This window comes from Stylophora pistillata, chromosome 11 (assembly GCF_964205215.1).
Source record: "Stylophora pistillata chromosome 11, jaStyPist1.2, whole genome shotgun sequence".
NCBI classification, from domain to species: domain Eukaryota; kingdom Metazoa; phylum Cnidaria; class Anthozoa; order Scleractinia; family Pocilloporidae; genus Stylophora; species Stylophora pistillata.
Genome location: NC_142529.1, coordinates 408,031 through 425,000, shown reverse-complemented (window position 1 = coordinate 425,000; position 16,970 = coordinate 408,031). Strand labels below are relative to the sequence as shown.

Below are 16,970 nucleotides of genomic sequence, written 5' to 3'. Positions count from 1 at the left end.
AGAATATCTAACCATTTCTTGATGTTATAGAAAGGTAGCAAATTCTTCTCAATCATTTTAGGACCCTGAGTGTTGGTCCGGCCGGGGCTCGAACCCTCGACCTCCCACACAACAGTCCAGCGCTCTATCCATTGAGCTAACCGGGAGGCGATTGCTTTGGAGTATGGTATCAGTCAGAATCTTTTTGTGACCTTATTGAAATAGCGAACATTTACAACATAGGAAAATCATTCCTGTAGTACTGATGTAGTTTTGTAACTGAAAATTTTATCGTACTTACGGTTATAATATAAGTTTGATTTTGGAGTAGGAGGGAGGAGGTATGCTCAATTGATGATGTCCGGACCCAAACCACCACATGGTTAGCTCATGTTGTAGAGCGCCGGACTGCCGTGCGTGCCGCAAACCAGACCAACACTCAGGATCTTAAAATAACTGGGGGGAACGGTGCTACCTTTGCTATGACATCTGCAAATGGTTAGACTCTGGTCTTCTCGGATGAGCGTGAAGTTATCTGTAAGCTCGCCCGTAAGTAATTTTATCATGTTGTACAGCAGTTGTATAACTGAGTCAATTGTAACAAAAATTTACCAGCTAACAACATGATCCTGAAAATGGCATGGTTAGAAAAACTACACCGTTTCAAAAGAGGTCATAAAGAATGACGTCTCCGGACCAGTCGAAAGACTGTGCACCACCATTTACCGGACTACTATCGGTGGACGTTCCGAAAGACAACGACGTTGTTTAAAGGATAACTTAAAGATAATTTAAACGAAGATGCTTTTAACAGGAACCAGCACTCCAAGGAAAGTTGTACTGGACTGCACTGAACATAGAAAGAAACATCTATGATATATATAATGGAAAGAGGTGAATTTTGGACAAACCTTCTTATGGATAATTATTTCCAAATCTTTTAACTTTGTCATCGTAAAAGGGATGATGTATTTATTTTCGTTTTGTAAGGATGAACAGTTTAGGGATATGCCTACATAGCTGCATCATTAAAAAGTGACTACTACTTAATGATCACCTTTGAGCATCCTCATTGTTTCCACGACCTGAACGATTCTCCTTTTTTCAATTTCGTAGGGATGGGGGTACTATTTGACATGATGCTTTTTCTCTCTTCAATAGCGAAAACCAGACCTGAAAAAAGTCAGGCCTGTACGGGATTCGAACCACTGACCTCTGCGATACTAGTGCAGCGCTCTACCAATTGAGCTAACAAGCCAACTGGGAGCAGGTCTGATTTTTTGCAAGAGAAAAACATACTAAGTTATTCTGCAACTATCTGATCAAAAATTACGATATGTATCACTATGAATGGAACTCGGATTTTGTCTCAATTGCAAACTGTGTACTTTACCCAATCAAGTAATATACAAGTGTACTTCTAGATCGCCTTTATTTACCCTTTCTCTCCCAATATGTAAGGTTTGATATTCTGCAATGTCGGACATACATATCTTACTTTTTCAGGTCTGAAAATTTGGTGTTAAATCATACAGTATCCCCCAAAACACAAAGAAGAAACACATCAGTGGGGATGATACGCAGATGAAGAACTTTAATATAATGAAGACTGAGAAAGAAGTGAGTAAGATCCTGTGACCGTTACGCAGTCGTAGGCTTAGAGTTCGACGTATTACAAAATTTGCGTGACAACTATTGAGTGATAAACGTTTGTTTATATATATCTTTGTATCTGTATCAAGTCACGCTTTATGAGGATTCGAAATAGAGTAAAGATCATATGGTTCGACACATTTGAGATATTTAGAGATCTTAGTGATATTAAAATGCTGTGGAGGAGAATTTTAAGAGTAACGGTCTTTGCCAGTACCTTATGTATGTCAGGTGAGTCCCGTTTGAGAGATTTCGCTGCGACATTAAAAGTGTAAGTATGCAATGAATATGTCGCTTGGAGTGGTACTTAGACATACTTTTTAAACGATTACCAGTTTGTGTTTCAAGAATTTTGTTCTCTTTTTTAGTCCGACAGGTTTACTCGATATAAGAATGTAAAAGCGTAAATCTCTAATTCCTTCCCAGTTACCCACTAGAGAAGGTAACATTCGGCTGAAATAGATAGTCACCATTCCCGAATAGACCTTACGACAATGTAATTTGAGTGTAGGTATTACATAGTTTCATTAGGATTACAGTATTAACGCAGCCATGAAATTGCCTTTTTTACTCTCGCACAGCCAAAACGAAATGCTGAGATAGGTGAAACGTTTAAGCATTCGCTGTGCCTTTTTCATGTTACGTGAAATCCTGTTATTCAATGAGTTATGATGTAACGTTATTCATAATACTCCGTTTACCACTCAGGTGATCAAAGGTTCAAAATATTTGAAGGAGCGGAAGAAGCGGATGTCAGACGTAAAAGAATTCGGAAATAAAAATTGGATAGTTACCAAGGGTGAACCTGCGTTTCAGGGTGGCATCTCAAATCGAGTTGTCAAGTTTTATTAACAATTAATTTATCTTTAGAATCTGTTTTGTGGCCTGCTGGATCATATGGAATACCCAAACCTGTGTCTGGTTGTCCTCTGACTACTGGCTTTCAGTGGGAGAAAGGATGGCGGGCTCACGACACAAATGGTGTATCCTCAAACAATTCCAGATCCCATGACTTCCACCTCGATGCAAAGGTAGATGAAAGCAAAGTCCAAAGATCATTCTGTATAAAAACATCCACGATTGACGACCATAACAGACCAAATTGGCCACAAGGTAATGTCGAAGAGTCATTTCCTTGCCTGAGGAGGTCTTACTGAGATTCTATAGATCTAACTTGCTGGCACAATACACTTCTCTCTGTTCAATGCTATGAATAACCCCACTTGTCTTTGACTTGCAAGGACGAAAAGAATGCAAAGATAAGAAAACTTTATCTGCAACTCGTTCCAAAGCTTACAAAGTGCGATATTCATTTATCTAACCTTCCTGATTCTAACACAGATCCGCCGAGAGGATACTGCGTATTTAGAAACGGCGGGGTAGCGTGCTCTTTACAAATTAGTTAGGTAGATTAGACGAAGAGCCTGCTTTTGAAGAATAAGGGTTTTCTTTAAATTTGTTTTGAGGTATGGCCCCAGAAAACTAGGCCGTTAAGAGAAGGTCTTAATCATGTCATATTTCCATTCGTTTTACTGATTTTTGAATGTGTTGTATAATATACAGGGTTTTTCCATTACCGCTACTATTGGATGTTCGCCTACAAAAGAAAATAGGTTCAGAAGGATAATCCAAATTGTTGACGTCATATTTGTAAAGCCCAAACTAACACTAGAAATAAAAACCTGAAATTCGATCAGACGTGCTCGCGACGGCCAGCAATAAGAAATTTACAGCTATAAAAAAGAGGGACACAAAAAGGGAGGTCAGTTAATGTACATAGTCTACGACATGATGTTGGTCTTCAAACATAAAACCAATATCTGGTTGTCATTCATCCCTACAGGACGATATTGTATCTACAAAAAGGGAACCTGCCCAGCAAATTTCAAGGAAGGCTATGTTTACTGGGATGATGACGACAGTAACAAAAATAAGAATAAACGTAGTGGAACACTTCCTGATGGAACGTACAACGAGAACACAAGAATCGAGTTTTGCTGCAGAAGCGACGGGGAAAAAGATACTCCTATTCTCCTTCCCTCTGATTCTCCATTTTTCCTGCTGGCTTACAAATCAGACAACTGTCAGATGGTCAAATGGGCGATAGCAAGAGCAGAGTGGATTTATTATGATACTCAAAACAACAACAACATGGATGGAAGGGGCGGCGGATTCCCTTATGATGCCCGTGAACGTGAACAGCATCAAAAGATATATTACTGTTACTACACTGGCAAGTGTAAAGTTACTTGCACGTTTCATAATTTTATGAGGTTATATGCATAAATGAATTAGGGCTCGTGATCGTAAGTATTTGCTGTCAGCACGAGTAAACTTCCGTCTTCTGAAATTGATAAAAAAAAAATCCATCGTTGAATGTGGCATTTGGTCTGAAAGCAGGGGCCGGATACTGTGATCCGAAAGGTCTCAGCAGTTGCTAAAGGCCTCACCAACCAAAAGTCGCAATACTTTCCAGTGGCCTCTTCGGCTTCATTTTTTGACTATGCCCAAGTATACAGTGGCAACAGTAATATTTTGACACCTGACACAGAGTGATCAAGTGAACTGACGTTCAAAACTAGTGCAGGTGCTTCGTTAAGACCATCCCCATGATCATTTTCTTCGTCATCATCATCAACAAAAGATTCAACTTCAATTTAATAAATACTTGTATATGCATAACACCGGTTGAAGTTAAATTTGCACATACGTATGAAATTATGTGCATAAAGTGACTAAGTTTCTAAAGTTGTTGGTCGTCATTCGCTTTAGGAAGGGCTAACGCCCGAAACGTCAGCTTTAGAAACTCTTTACAGTGACCAATTTACATACGATCAACTTAGCTAATAAAACCAAATTATCCTATGAAATTATGGGTATATCAAATTATGTACATGACATATATCTTTCCTCAGGATGTAATAGAACACTAACAACAGCCAATGGTAGTTTCCACTCTCCGAATTATCCAGGAAAGTACCCGAATGGTCAACACTGCTCGTGGACGATCACAGTTAACACAACGCGACAGATCGTATTGGTTTTTACTGAATTTAGACTGCAACACGAGATTGGCACAGACGAACTATACGTTTATGATGGATCTGATTCTAAAGGCGTGGTGTTAGGAGTCTTTTACGGAGGTCACCCTCCCCCAGAAAAAGGAATATACTCTTCATCTAACTACATGTTTATAGTATTCAAGTCAGACAAAGATAACTCTTTCACTGGCTTTAAAGCATCTTACTTTGGTGTCAATATTTCAGGTAAGTATTGTTTCTTGTCTTTTCATCTGTTCCTAGAATTTATGTATAGTAGAGATTTGGTAAAGCAGGAAGCAGGGTCCAACGGTTCAAGTAAATTTCTGAGGAATGTGTAGATATTAAATAAAGGAGGTATTAGCTATAATTATACCAATACAGTCATACATTGAATAAGCTCAAAGATTAAATTAGATAAAGCAAGTCATTTAACGAATGAATTAAAATCTTCATCTTCAAAAAGCGTCAACAAGATCACCAGACAGGACGACACCAAGTGAGATTCCTTCATCTAGAGCAGATGATCCGAATAGTAGAGGGAAGGGTGAACCTGAAGAAAGAGGTAACAAGATGATTGTGGTTCCTCTTCTCAGAATACAATGAGCGGTCAATTGTCAAACGTCCAAAATTAAATCCCCTTAAACTTTGTAATTTTCACCTCTAGTAAAGATCGTCTCTATTTAGCGGTCGTGGTCACCCCTTACTATGTATTTCACCTGTATTGAACTATCGCTTAAAGCTGAACCACTCAAGGGAAACTAAGAACAAGCTTTTAAGTATATTTAACACATTTTTATTCCAATGTAGAAGTTTTAGTTTCTTCTACATCATTACATTTGGCTCACTTGTGTATGTGACTGATTAACTCTTAGTAGGTGTGACTGTGGTATATGTGGTCGTTCCATTGGTGCTGATCGCCCTTTTAGCATTCGTGTTCGTTGGAGTGGTGTTTTACCGCAAGAGGTTACAGCATTCTGTTTAACTCACGGATCGATCATCTAGATCATGAGGCAAGGCGAAAATTCAATTTGAATGACGTTATCACATTCAGAGTGTATACAACAACCCTCATAATAAGGGTTTGTCATCTTTGATCTTCATCTTCCCTGAAGTAAGCTCTGATCATGTAATGGAGATTAAAGTTCCTTCTTAGAAAAGAACTTAGACAACTTTTTTTCATTAAGTGCATCACATTTACCTCAAGTCATTAACATTTATCTTCAATTTAAGTCATCCTTGGGTGGACAATCTTCAAGTTTCTGTTTCGCGGTATCAAAGGGAAACAATACCGTTGCAGGAATGAGTAGCAAATAAAATGATATGGATTCGTTATATATAGTGAGCTTTGTAGTTAAACTTTGAAAGTTTTATAACTATGATGTTAAGTTATTTCTTAACAAAATCAATAATAATCTTTTCTTTTTAATTTTCCCAGCTCAACCTGATGAAGAATAAGACGTGATGAGGTGAATTATTTTGGCTGCCTCTTTCAATCAAACTAGCGAGCAGTTCTGCAGTTGGTACAAAACTTACTTTAAAAGAACTCCGGTTGATAACTTATAAAAGATATTACGCGCGATCTCGAGCATTATTTCAAAGATAGATTTAGTCAGCAGTCTATTTGGTCTAGTTAAGGGAGGGGAGAGCTTGCTACATGAGCTCGAGATCCTATCACTAGCCTTAACCCTGAGCCGTCCTGTTTGATTTGGGATTATAGATCAGAATTTCAAGATGGAAGCCAATAATTTTACAAAAAAAGAAAGGAACGAAAACTATTTAGTGTAATGTAGAGCAGATTTTGAAGCACAACTGAACCGCTTAAAGACGATAGATCAAATAAGATCAAGTAAGGTTTTAATTCGTGGTACAAACGTACAACGACTACGTAAAGCACACCTCATTAGCCTTTCGTGCAGGTGGACTTATCACCCAGCAGGCTTACAAAAACATATGAATAAAGGCTGATAGTTTCTAAAGAAACTGTTTGGGGCTGCGTCGGTGGGGGTAACGAAATAATTTGGATATATCAACAAAGTCGAAGTGGTAAATTGGCCACCGTAACGATTACAAAAGCTGACGTTTCGAGCGTTAGCCCTTCGTCGGAGTGAAAAGAGGAAAAACATGCACCAGGGGTGGATCCAGGAATTTTTGATAGAAGGGGGAATCCGATATTTTATTCAGGAAACATAGAAATGTTTATCTACAGTGGCACCTTAATAAGCTGCGATATTTTTTAAAGACAATTAAATTAACTCAAACATTTGATATTGATTGACAACCTGCAATCCTGTAGTTGATTGTATTTTTGGTGTCAGATGAATGGTAAAAATCCAAAGTTTACCCTCTTCCCTTCCCCCAACTCGACCTTTTATCTTGTGCACAGACTCATTGTGTCACTCAGCTAATTCTGAAAAGTATGCACAGGAAATCATTTCAAGTTGTTAAAGTGTTGTAATGTTAGTATTTTTATATTATTAACGAAATAGGTAATAAAATAGAGAAGGACAAGTGTGGTTCTAAGTGGCCGTTATTTTGTATTATTGCCGTATTTTGACTTTCCTATTGGAACTATTAGCCCAGTTTGAAGTAATCCTGACTTAAACTACTCTTACTTTACTGCAAAATCCTTCCCTAAATATCAGTTGTGAAGGACCATGTTCGTCCTGGTTTTCAGTGACTATTATACTCGTGCATGCCTCACGACTGTACATGGGAAAAAAAAATACACAAACTAAAAGCAGAAAAGACGAACTCTTGACGTAAAAAAAACCAGCGCTATAATAACAACATAACCTGAGCCCAAAATAATAGCCCAAACGATCAAGGTTCGTAATGGTTATTCCTTGAACCAATTTCTTTAACAAACGGTAAACACCACAGCGTACACTATTGAGTTATGGATGCACTTGGGAGGTTTGCTAAGCACTCAAGAAGCTAGAGTCGCTCGAGGCTATCGCCTCGAGCGACTCTTACGCTTCTGTCGTGAATGTCGGTGATGTAATTGCGGTACGTTTCATGCACCCCATCATTTGTATCCGGCAACAATGGAAAGGTTCAAGACCTGAAGAAGCTAGAGTCGCTCTCGGCTATCGCCTCGAGCGACTCTTACGCTTCTTTCGTGCTTAGCAACCTCCCGCGTGCATCCATAACTCAATAGTGTACGCTGTGGTGTTTACCATTTGTTTTATAACGTAACATTGATACATTGTAGCTAAAGAGTTCCCTTTTATTTAACAAATCTTACGCGACCAGAAAAAAACAAGCGCGCGCGGAAAAATAGTCTTTGCATTTGCTCACGCCAGCAGCGTACACCCATGGGCAAATGGGGGACGCTAAATTGACCAATCAGAGCGCGCGCTTTACTTTGGTTATGTTATAATTAACAATTGGTTCATGCTTTAGCGTGCGCTATCGAGTTATGGAGCACGCGGGAAGTTTGAGAGCACGAAAGAAGCGTAAGAGTTCCCCGAGGGGATAGCCGAGGGCAACTCTAGCTTCTTGGGTGCTCTCCAAACTTCTCACGTGCTCCATAACTCGATAGTGCACAGCTGAAAGCATGAACCAATTGTTTTAGAACATAGCCGGTGGAATTGTGCATCAAAATCCGACGCGAAAAACGCCGGGACAACAATATCAGTTGAACCAAATTGTGATGGCGCTGATGCCGGGTCTCCTTTTCCTTTGTTTTTCTCTTTTTCTGCCTCATTTAAGAACTCTAGCCCAAGGGAAACGGTCGAAACATTGTCTTCGTTTTCGGACTAATAGGCCGAGTTTCTGTTTGTATCCATTATTGTCGCGAAATATATTATATTTCCCCGCGCTAACAATGGCCGCTCGCTCGAAAAAAAAAATTTCTGGCGAAGTCGGATTTGCTGACGCTATCAGCGTGCACTATCGGGATTTTGAGCACGCTTACGTATAATGAATTTGATTGCGCGACTCTGCTAGCTATGTTCTAATTTTACTTGGTGACCGAGCCCAGGTCTTGAACCTTTCCATTGTTGCCGGATACAAATGATGGGGTGCATGAAACGTACCGCAATTACATCACCGACATTCAGATTTTAACTTAACTTGCGTGACCGTCGATCATTTAATTAATCCACTTCCTTTCTTTTGATGTATTCTACAAATTTTAGAGCCTTGGAAATGTTGTGCTGGCGAATTCTAAGATTGATAATATTTTTCTATGGCCTTAGGATTTCAGGTAAGTCTTTTTTAGGGATAAAGGCTGATAGTTTCTAAAGAAACTGTTTGGGGCTGCGTCGGTGGGGGGTAAGGAAATAATTTGAATATATCAACAAAGTTGATATATTCGCTCCGACGAAGGGCTAACGCTCGAAACGTCAGCTTTTATAATCGTAACGGTGGCCAATTTACCATTTCAACTTTGTTGATATATTCAAATTATTTCTTTTTTAGGGAGTATCGAAAAGATAGGATGTAAAATTTTCATAATGGTTCAAACATGTCACTTCGCAATAAGACGCGAGAAATGTAAGCGCAGCTACTGACCTCGGTCTGTAGCGTTTGAGTAGTTTATCTTATTTGTCACAGTTAGGAAAAATAACTTTGAACTGCTTTTAACAGACAGTCGATGAAGGTGTTGTGAACGTGCAAACGAATATTGTTGTTGCGATTAAATAGAACATGACTCTACAGAGACTTCCGCTTCGTCTTACGACGGTTAAGAATCAACATCCTGGCGTACGCAAACTTGAAGTGCTCGTCAGGAAACCGTTCATTTACTTCTTACTAGGAGGCGTAATCAGTAACTGGCGAGTAAATATCGAAAAAAAGTCAGTATCTGCTTATCTCCCTATCTAAAAAGGGTATCTGAATTCCAAAGCTGTACAAACTAAAACTGGTAAGCTTTGTTTACATGACACGAGATTAGCGGCATTGTTTGGGGTGCAAGAATTACATTTCTTTGTTTTGGAAGGAGACAATCTTCGAACTTTGAATGTGCTCCAAGAGTAGAGCAAGTTGACCAAAGTTTTGTATCTTTAAGGATTCAACGAGAGCACCAAAGTGACAGAGCGACCAACTGCTCAGCCATTAGAAAATACCGGTACAGTTTGGGAAAAATTAAAATATTACATCGAAACAACGGATATTGTGAACGGATACAAACCGCGGTTTCAAGCTAAAAGTAAGTCTGGTAGAATGTTACCGTAGGCTCAGCGAACAATATATATTCCTGTTGAACAGAAACTGTTCTTTGGCCATCCGGGTCATACGGGATACCAAAACCTGCATCTGGGTGTCCTAAAGCAGAGGGGTTTGGCTGGAAGGAGGGATGGAGATATCAAGACACAGAGGATACTAATTCGGCCAACGCAAAATCACCACAGTTTCACCTTGATGCAGTGGTTGAAAGTCGTGGAATTAAAAGATCTTTCTGCATGAAAACTTTCACAGCTGACGATAGCAACAGAATAGACTGGCCATCAGGTAAGCAAGTGATCTTTATCATTGCAACCAGTGCAACCAGTGCAACCACACTTACAAGATAACAAGGGTTGAGTTTCCAAAGCAACCGTGGTGTTGAGTCGGTGGACCGGAGTTAATGCGAGATAATATAAGCAATCATTGGACAGAGTCGAGCATAGTTTCATAAATTATCAATGCCAATGTCTGAGGTATCTGCCGAAGCCGATGGCTGAGGCAGACAACGCAGACACGAGGTTTGATAATCCATGATATCAAGCGAAAACCCAATTCATTAATTGTTTTATTATACATTTTTAAACGATCTACAAGAGAAGACACTGCTCTCTGACTTGGCAAAAGTTTGAGAATACTACACGTACATGGGGCTTGGAAACTAGGTAGACTTTGAACGCGACATGATAACCCAACACCTACTGCAGATGTTGGGTTAGCGTATCAAATTCATATGGTACTTTGTAGTGACTGTACGCTCTCGACCAATCGGACTTGTCGTAATAAGTCTAATGTATAATGATTGGTTGAGTTTCTAACACGAATTTTCCATTGCGAAGAGATTCTAAAGCTGACGTTTCGAGATGATCAGCCCTTGGTCAGAGTGTCACACTTTACCTAGTACCCTTCTTAATAAGAGCACACACTAATGGGACTTTGAAGACTTGTTGGTTTACATCAAAGTTCTACCAGATGTTAAAATCTCCAGCAATAGGATTTTTTTACATTTGGATTTTTTTACATTACTGAGAGCAAGAAATAAAATAAACTGCACTCTATCTTTTAGTTGATTTATTTAAGATACCATAGAATTTACTTCTGAGCTTCTACTACTAGTACAACTGATAGTATACGTCAAAGGCAACTGATGTCTAAGACGCAGTTTGCCCAAATGCTATCGCAAACGAACAATCTGATGCGTACATAGTACTTTCAATGTAACTGAAATGAATGTGATGATCTCTACAGGGCAGTATTGTATCTACAGAAAGGGAATCTGTTGCCCGCCAGGTCTAGACTCAGGTTTTATCAAGTGGGATGACGAAAACGACAAAAATAACAATAATAAAAGCGGCGTACTTCCTACTGGCAACTATAGCATGAACACCGAGATTTACTTTTGCTGTGCGAAAAGTGGAAAAAAAACTGATCCTATCATCATTCCCGCTAAGGATCCATTCTTCCTGCTAGCCTATGCGTCTAAAGAATGTCAGATGGTCAAGTGGGCGGTTGCAAGTGTGGAGTGGATACGTTATCATACTGAAGACTCGAACAACAAGGATCGAACAGCTGGGGTGTACCCTTATAATGCTGGAATAAAGAACCCAACTATTTATTACTGTTACTACCGTGGTGGGCAGTCACACTTAAACATCATTCAGTTTTGGTCATCGATAAATATATCTCATTAACCAAGCGCGAGGGCCGTACTGGGAGAATATCGGCCCGAGGTCTTGACAGTACGAACCGAGCGCAGCGAGGTCCGTACAAAAAAGACCGAGGGCCGATATTCTTTGAGTACGGTCCCGAGCAAGCTTGGTTAATAAGAGATTTATTATACGGCTGAAGTTCAAAGGGACACAAGTGCGGTATCCTTCGGGACCATGATTCGGGACAGTGCCCGGTCCAATACTTAGAGAATATTGGACCGGCAATAGAGCCTTTTGATCGGTTGATTTTAGTTATTAGCCCTCTGACTACCCGAGTCATGTAATAATTAACAAATGGTAAACACCACAGCGTACACTATTGAGTTATGGATGCACGCGGGAGGTTGCTAAGCACGAAAGAAGCGTAAGAGTCGCTCGAGGCGATAGCCTCGAGCGACTCTAGCTTCTTGAGTGCTTAGCAAACCTCCCAAGTGCATCCATAACTCAATAGTGTACGCTGTGGTGTTTACCATTTGTTTTATAACATAACATTGATACATTGTAGCTAAAGAGTTCTCTTTTATTTAACAAATCTTACGCGACCAGAAAAAACAAGCGCGCGCGGAAAAATAGTCTTTGCATTTGCTCACGTCAGCAGCGTACACCCATGGGCAAATGGGGGACGCTAAATTGACCAATCAGAGCGCGCGCTTTACTTTGGTTATGTTATAATAAGATATCTTTCATTTTAAATGTTAACTTAAAAATACATGTAGACATGACGAGAGGGAATAAAGCCGATTTTGCCGTCAGATCCGGGGAAAGGCTAAGGGCTTGAGATTTAGGTGTTTCGCAATTCTTTTAAAAATGGTAGAGGAGCCTTCTCCGGAGAAAGCTCCCAGTGGGAATAGCACATAAATTACCAGGCGAGGATTGCATGGTACTTTTTTCAAACACGATATATGTATTTACCGTCTCAGCTTTAAATTAATTCTTGCTAACACCATTTCATCTTATTTTAGGATGCAACGAAACTCTTGCCTCTATAAATGGTACTTTTCATTCTCCAAACTACCCAAGATCATATCCAGATGGACAGTACTGCTCCTGGAGAATCACAATCAACACGACACAACAAATCCACTTGATATTCACAAACTTTACTTTGCAGCACGAGAGTGACACAGACGAATTGTACGTGTATGATGGAGAGAATGCTACAGGAGAGTTATTGGGGGTGTTTTACGGAGCTCATCCTCCCCCAGAGGGAGGCATATTTTCCTCGTCTAACCAACTATTTGTAATATTTAGATCAGATAGCAAAGGCTCGTACGATGGATTCAATGTTAATTACTACGGTGTTAATTTTCGAAGTAAGTATTCCCTAATTCCCTGAACATTGTTTGTCGTGTGATTTCAGTTTCTTGCACTATTTCCCTTAACTAAGACTGTATGAATACGTTCTTCTCCACGGTGAATAAACATGCAGGTCGTTTTGTTGTTACCAGTAGATGGGAGACGTATTGAACAGACAATTTTAAATACCGGATTATGATTGCTCTCCTAGCTATCCAGACATCAGAGACAACACACAGTTTCCACACGAAAAACATAACATCAGACGGAATGCCGAAACCCACTTCTGTTAAATCATCGAAGAAAGGTGGAATCGAAGCTAAAAGGGAGCAACTACAAAAACAGGGTAAATACTCGAAGATGACGGATTGATCTTCACAGGTTAACTAATACCTATGTTATGGCAGAAAAAGATATCTCAATAGATCGAGGGATCAGGCTGTTAAGGGTTTGTGATTTATTCATCTGCAACCGACAACTAAACCGCAATTACCGAGTATAAATGTGATCATACGGGCGTAATAGTAGCTGTTATCGTAACACAAGAAAGAAAACAAATGAACCGTTTAAAATGAGAAGTTCCAATAATACAAAGCTTTCTCTGTAGCTAATTTTACAGTCTCATACATAGTTATACTGATCTACCTTGCACAGGCTTGAATGTGGTAGCCGTGGTAACTCCTGTAGTGTTGGCCTTCTTCCTTGTCTGTATGCGTTTAACTATCGTCTTTTATATCACAGGGTAAGTATTCACGATGAGAGGCATGTCTTGTGCCGCCGAAAAATTTCATTTTGCGTTGTCAGTGATTTCTGAAACATCAAAGCAGATCGGATTAGAGGAAGCTCTTTGTATGCTGGAAATCGCTACTCTCACTAACGTCTCGGTGTTTATTTCAAAAATCGGTTTCACTGTATTTTATGTTTCGATTGGTATGACCTTTTTTTGTATAATTGTTTGATTACTTGCTTTGTTGTTATTGTCACAGGGTGGGGAAGAAAAAAGAATCCGAGCCAAAAGAGCTTACTTTCTCTACAAGGTAGTAAGTTATGTCGCAAACATTTGGCTTTTGTCAGTTTATTCTTTAAATGGTAAGGGAGATCTGAAATTCAGGTCAGGGAAAGCATCGATGTTAGCTAAAAATTCCGAATGATAGTTAAAAATCACATACATTTTCAACAATCAACTGCTTGTTTCGTAATCTTGAACTGAAATGGAACACGTGAAACGTAGAGAACTGGTCGTGGAATTTAAGTCAAGGGAAGCTTCACCCAAGTTATAGCTGAAAATCCGAATGATAAGGGAAAATCACATATTCATTTACATTGAACATTCAACTGCTTATTATAAATTAATTATTAATTATTATTAATTAATTTATTATTAATAAGGGAAAATCACATATTCATTTACATTGAACATTCAACTGCTTATTTCATAAGGTCAACCATCTGAGATATCACATGCATCGGGTTCTTAATTAATTCACGTTTCCTAAAATTCATGAATAACATTTAAATTAGGCTGTATTTAAGAGAAGGTAACAAGCTGTTCATTTATGATAAATCACCGTCTTACTCTATTATGGTAAAATGTTAGTTATCTCTCTTGTAACCTTGGCCCTAAAGGAGGGTTGCCATATTTTAACACGCGTGCATGAATCCCTCGTGAAATTATCCGGAATAAGTAGTGCTGTGTACTAGTTTTCAGCCTTTTTTTAACCAGAATTAATCAATTGATGAGTGATTTCTATAATCTGGTTTGTTTCGCTACATGATAACTATAAATGTATGGCATTCCACGCTAACAAAACTAAAAACCACATTGATTGACATCGTCCCCATCATCATCATCATCATAGTTTGATAAGCAAGTCAGATTTTTTCGATAACGATTTTCACTTTGTTAAAATCCACGATGTCAGTAACTCACTAGTTTTACTTTAAAGCACCGTGGCTGTTGCTTACACAAACGAAACGTATGTTTCGGAGGAAATCGAGTTGTACACCGAAGTTAAAAACCAACACGACGTCGATCCTGGTGGGCAACTCTGTAGTAGAAACCCCTTGTATGAACCTACAACATCGACTGACGCTCTCGTCGTGGTTACCCAGGCCTGCGAAAGGTGAGATTTTACTCGAGGTTAGGTACCAGGAGGTGGAGTATTTTTTAAGGATCACATGATTTTCAGGGGGGAAATTAAAGGAGGGAGGATCAGTCGTCACCAACAAGGTATAAAAGGAGGACAATAGAAAATTGCCAGCTACATGTCATTAACTGCCAGTGAGGGGGAGCGTAAGAATATTACAAAGGGTTAAAAATACACCTCCAATCTCAATCGTTACCCTCCCTCCCCCCCCCACCCCGTCAAGCGAGATAGATTTTGACCGGTCCTTCAGTAATTATTTTTTCTTCTGAGAGCATCCAAACTTGCCGAACATTTTTAAAGCCTATTTGCCTGCAAAGTAAATCACATTTGAGTAAATCAGATTTGGACGGAGCGTTCATGCTACAGTTTTAAATGATTCCATCCTCTGGTTAAGATATAAAAGTTCTGAAGTAAGAATTAAGCATTGCTTCCTCTTTTCAGACTGAGAGCCTCCGCAAATATAGACATGAGATCGTACTCAGAGTGTTTGTTTTCGTGAATTACCTAGCAATAATTTGTTTGTGACCAACAACAGCATGCCGAGGTTTACAGAAGCAGATCACTTATACACTGAGGTAAAAAAGCTACAAGACTGCAATGAGGTGCCATCTGTGGAACAGGAAAATGAAAACCCGCTTTATGAAACCGCTGCCTCCGTCCATATCGTCGCGGACAACCACATTTATGACAGGTTTGTTGTGTGATATTTTGACGTATATATTTAACAATTATTCCATGAGCGCGCATTTGATATGAGATGGTAGATAGCCAATGATCATCTCATATCCAACAAGCGGGAGTAGAATAGTTCATTGTTTTATTTAAACACCCGAAAGGATAAATAAATCTTCCCAAGCTTTTTGTAAGGAAAAATGGAATATTAAACTGCGCAAAACCACTTTCTGGCTCATAACCCAGAATGGCTAAAGCAATGAAAGAAGGTCTCAATGAGGTTAACCGTCAGCCGTCAAATGGCCAAAATATTAACTGTCAACAGTCAAAAACGCAATATTTTTACTGTCAACCGTCAACGTGACTCCCGCCATTGAGACCCTCATGAAAACTCTAGAGCTGCATTATTTAATGATCCAGTTCTTAATGAACAATACAGATAACTGTTCGAACATTTTTTCATAAACTACAGGAGGGTATTGAGATTAGCTGAGAGGATATAGCTTTGATAAGAATTGACAATTTTTAACACTGTGCATCATTTAAATATACTATAGACTTTCTACTGCTTTTCTCTGGTAATCTGAGAGCCGAAAGTACTTCTTCCTTCCAAAACGAGCCAATTTGTGTGTGAATTTAGTAATGGTATTAGCTTCGCTCTGTAAATAACAATCGACTCATCTTTACTTTTATTCCAAATTGTGTTCTTAAACACAACCCAATCATTAATTTCTTTATTCATTATTAATTTTTACTTTTCTTTTTTTTCTTTCTTTTTTTTTTTTTTTTTTTCAGCACCATCTGAATATCTAACCCCAAATATCAAATTAAAATGAACGCTTTTTGTGGTTCTGTCGACATCAGGCGTTTTCAAAATCAAAGTATATTATTCGGATTACTCAATCTTGGTCTTACTCATAAAACACATAAAAAGCGAAAATTCGCATATTTGGCCTCTGATGTCAGTCTATGTAGAAGTTGGTTGAAAGTAGCTGACCCTAGGACCGAAAGGCAGTCGCACATTTCTTACAAACATCATAGGTGTAGAACAGATTGCTGATAATTGAAAAAGGAGTTGACATGATTTTAAAAGTTGTTCAGGAACGCCTTAAGCTCTTCCTTATTTCCTATTCATGCTTTCATGTTGTGAAACCAATATTAGCCTACTTCTGTGTCAATTATCTCCTAATAAACCAAGTTAAACTGAAATTTTCATTCTCCTTTGAAACAATTACTTCAATACCGAGCATACAGTGCATTTGAAGTATGCCTACAGCGTCAAAAATAAATGAATGAATAAATGAAAA

General features: G+C 39.0%; 1 protein-coding gene and 1 pseudogene across 1 annotated transcript; both read left to right on the top strand.

The window, feature by feature from the left end:
- Positions 1 to 1,617, top strand: part of LOC148719579 (CUB and zona pellucida-like domain-containing protein 1) — a 4,813-nt pseudogene extending 3,196 nt beyond the window's left edge.
- An 84-nt stretch (positions 1,618 to 1,701) lies between these two features.
- LOC111329147 (bone morphogenetic protein 1) lies at positions 1,702 to 16,578 on the top strand. Its single transcript, XM_088739106.1, has 16 exons — positions 1,702 to 1,863; positions 2,503 to 2,745; positions 3,476 to 3,865; positions 4,548 to 4,898; positions 5,137 to 5,235; positions 5,546 to 5,649; positions 6,989 to 6,995; positions 9,885 to 10,127; positions 11,088 to 11,471; positions 12,511 to 12,861; positions 13,056 to 13,190; positions 13,499 to 13,586; positions 13,831 to 13,881; positions 14,791 to 14,967; positions 15,500 to 15,682; positions 16,459 to 16,578. The coding sequence occupies exons 1-16, from the start codon at positions 1,731 to 1,733 to the stop codon at positions 16,466 to 16,468; spliced, it is 2,949 nt and encodes a 982-aa protein (XP_088595232.1). The 5' UTR covers positions 1,702 to 1,730; the 3' UTR covers positions 16,469 to 16,578.
- The last annotated feature ends 392 nt before the right edge of the window (positions 16,579 to 16,970 follow it).

Coding starts and splice junctions, on each gene's coding strand:
- LOC111329147 (XM_088739106.1), top strand. CDS start 1,731: ATGAGGATTCGAAATAGAGTAAAGATCATATGGTTCGACACATTTGAG. Junction 5,236..5,545: donor GGGTGAACCTGAAGAAAGAG/GTAACAAGATGA, acceptor ATTAACTCTTAG/TAGGTGTGACTGTGGTATAT. Junction 13,587..13,830: donor ATCGTCTTTTATATCACAGG/GTAAGTATTCAC, acceptor TTATTGTCACAG/GGTGGGGAAGAAAAAAGAAT.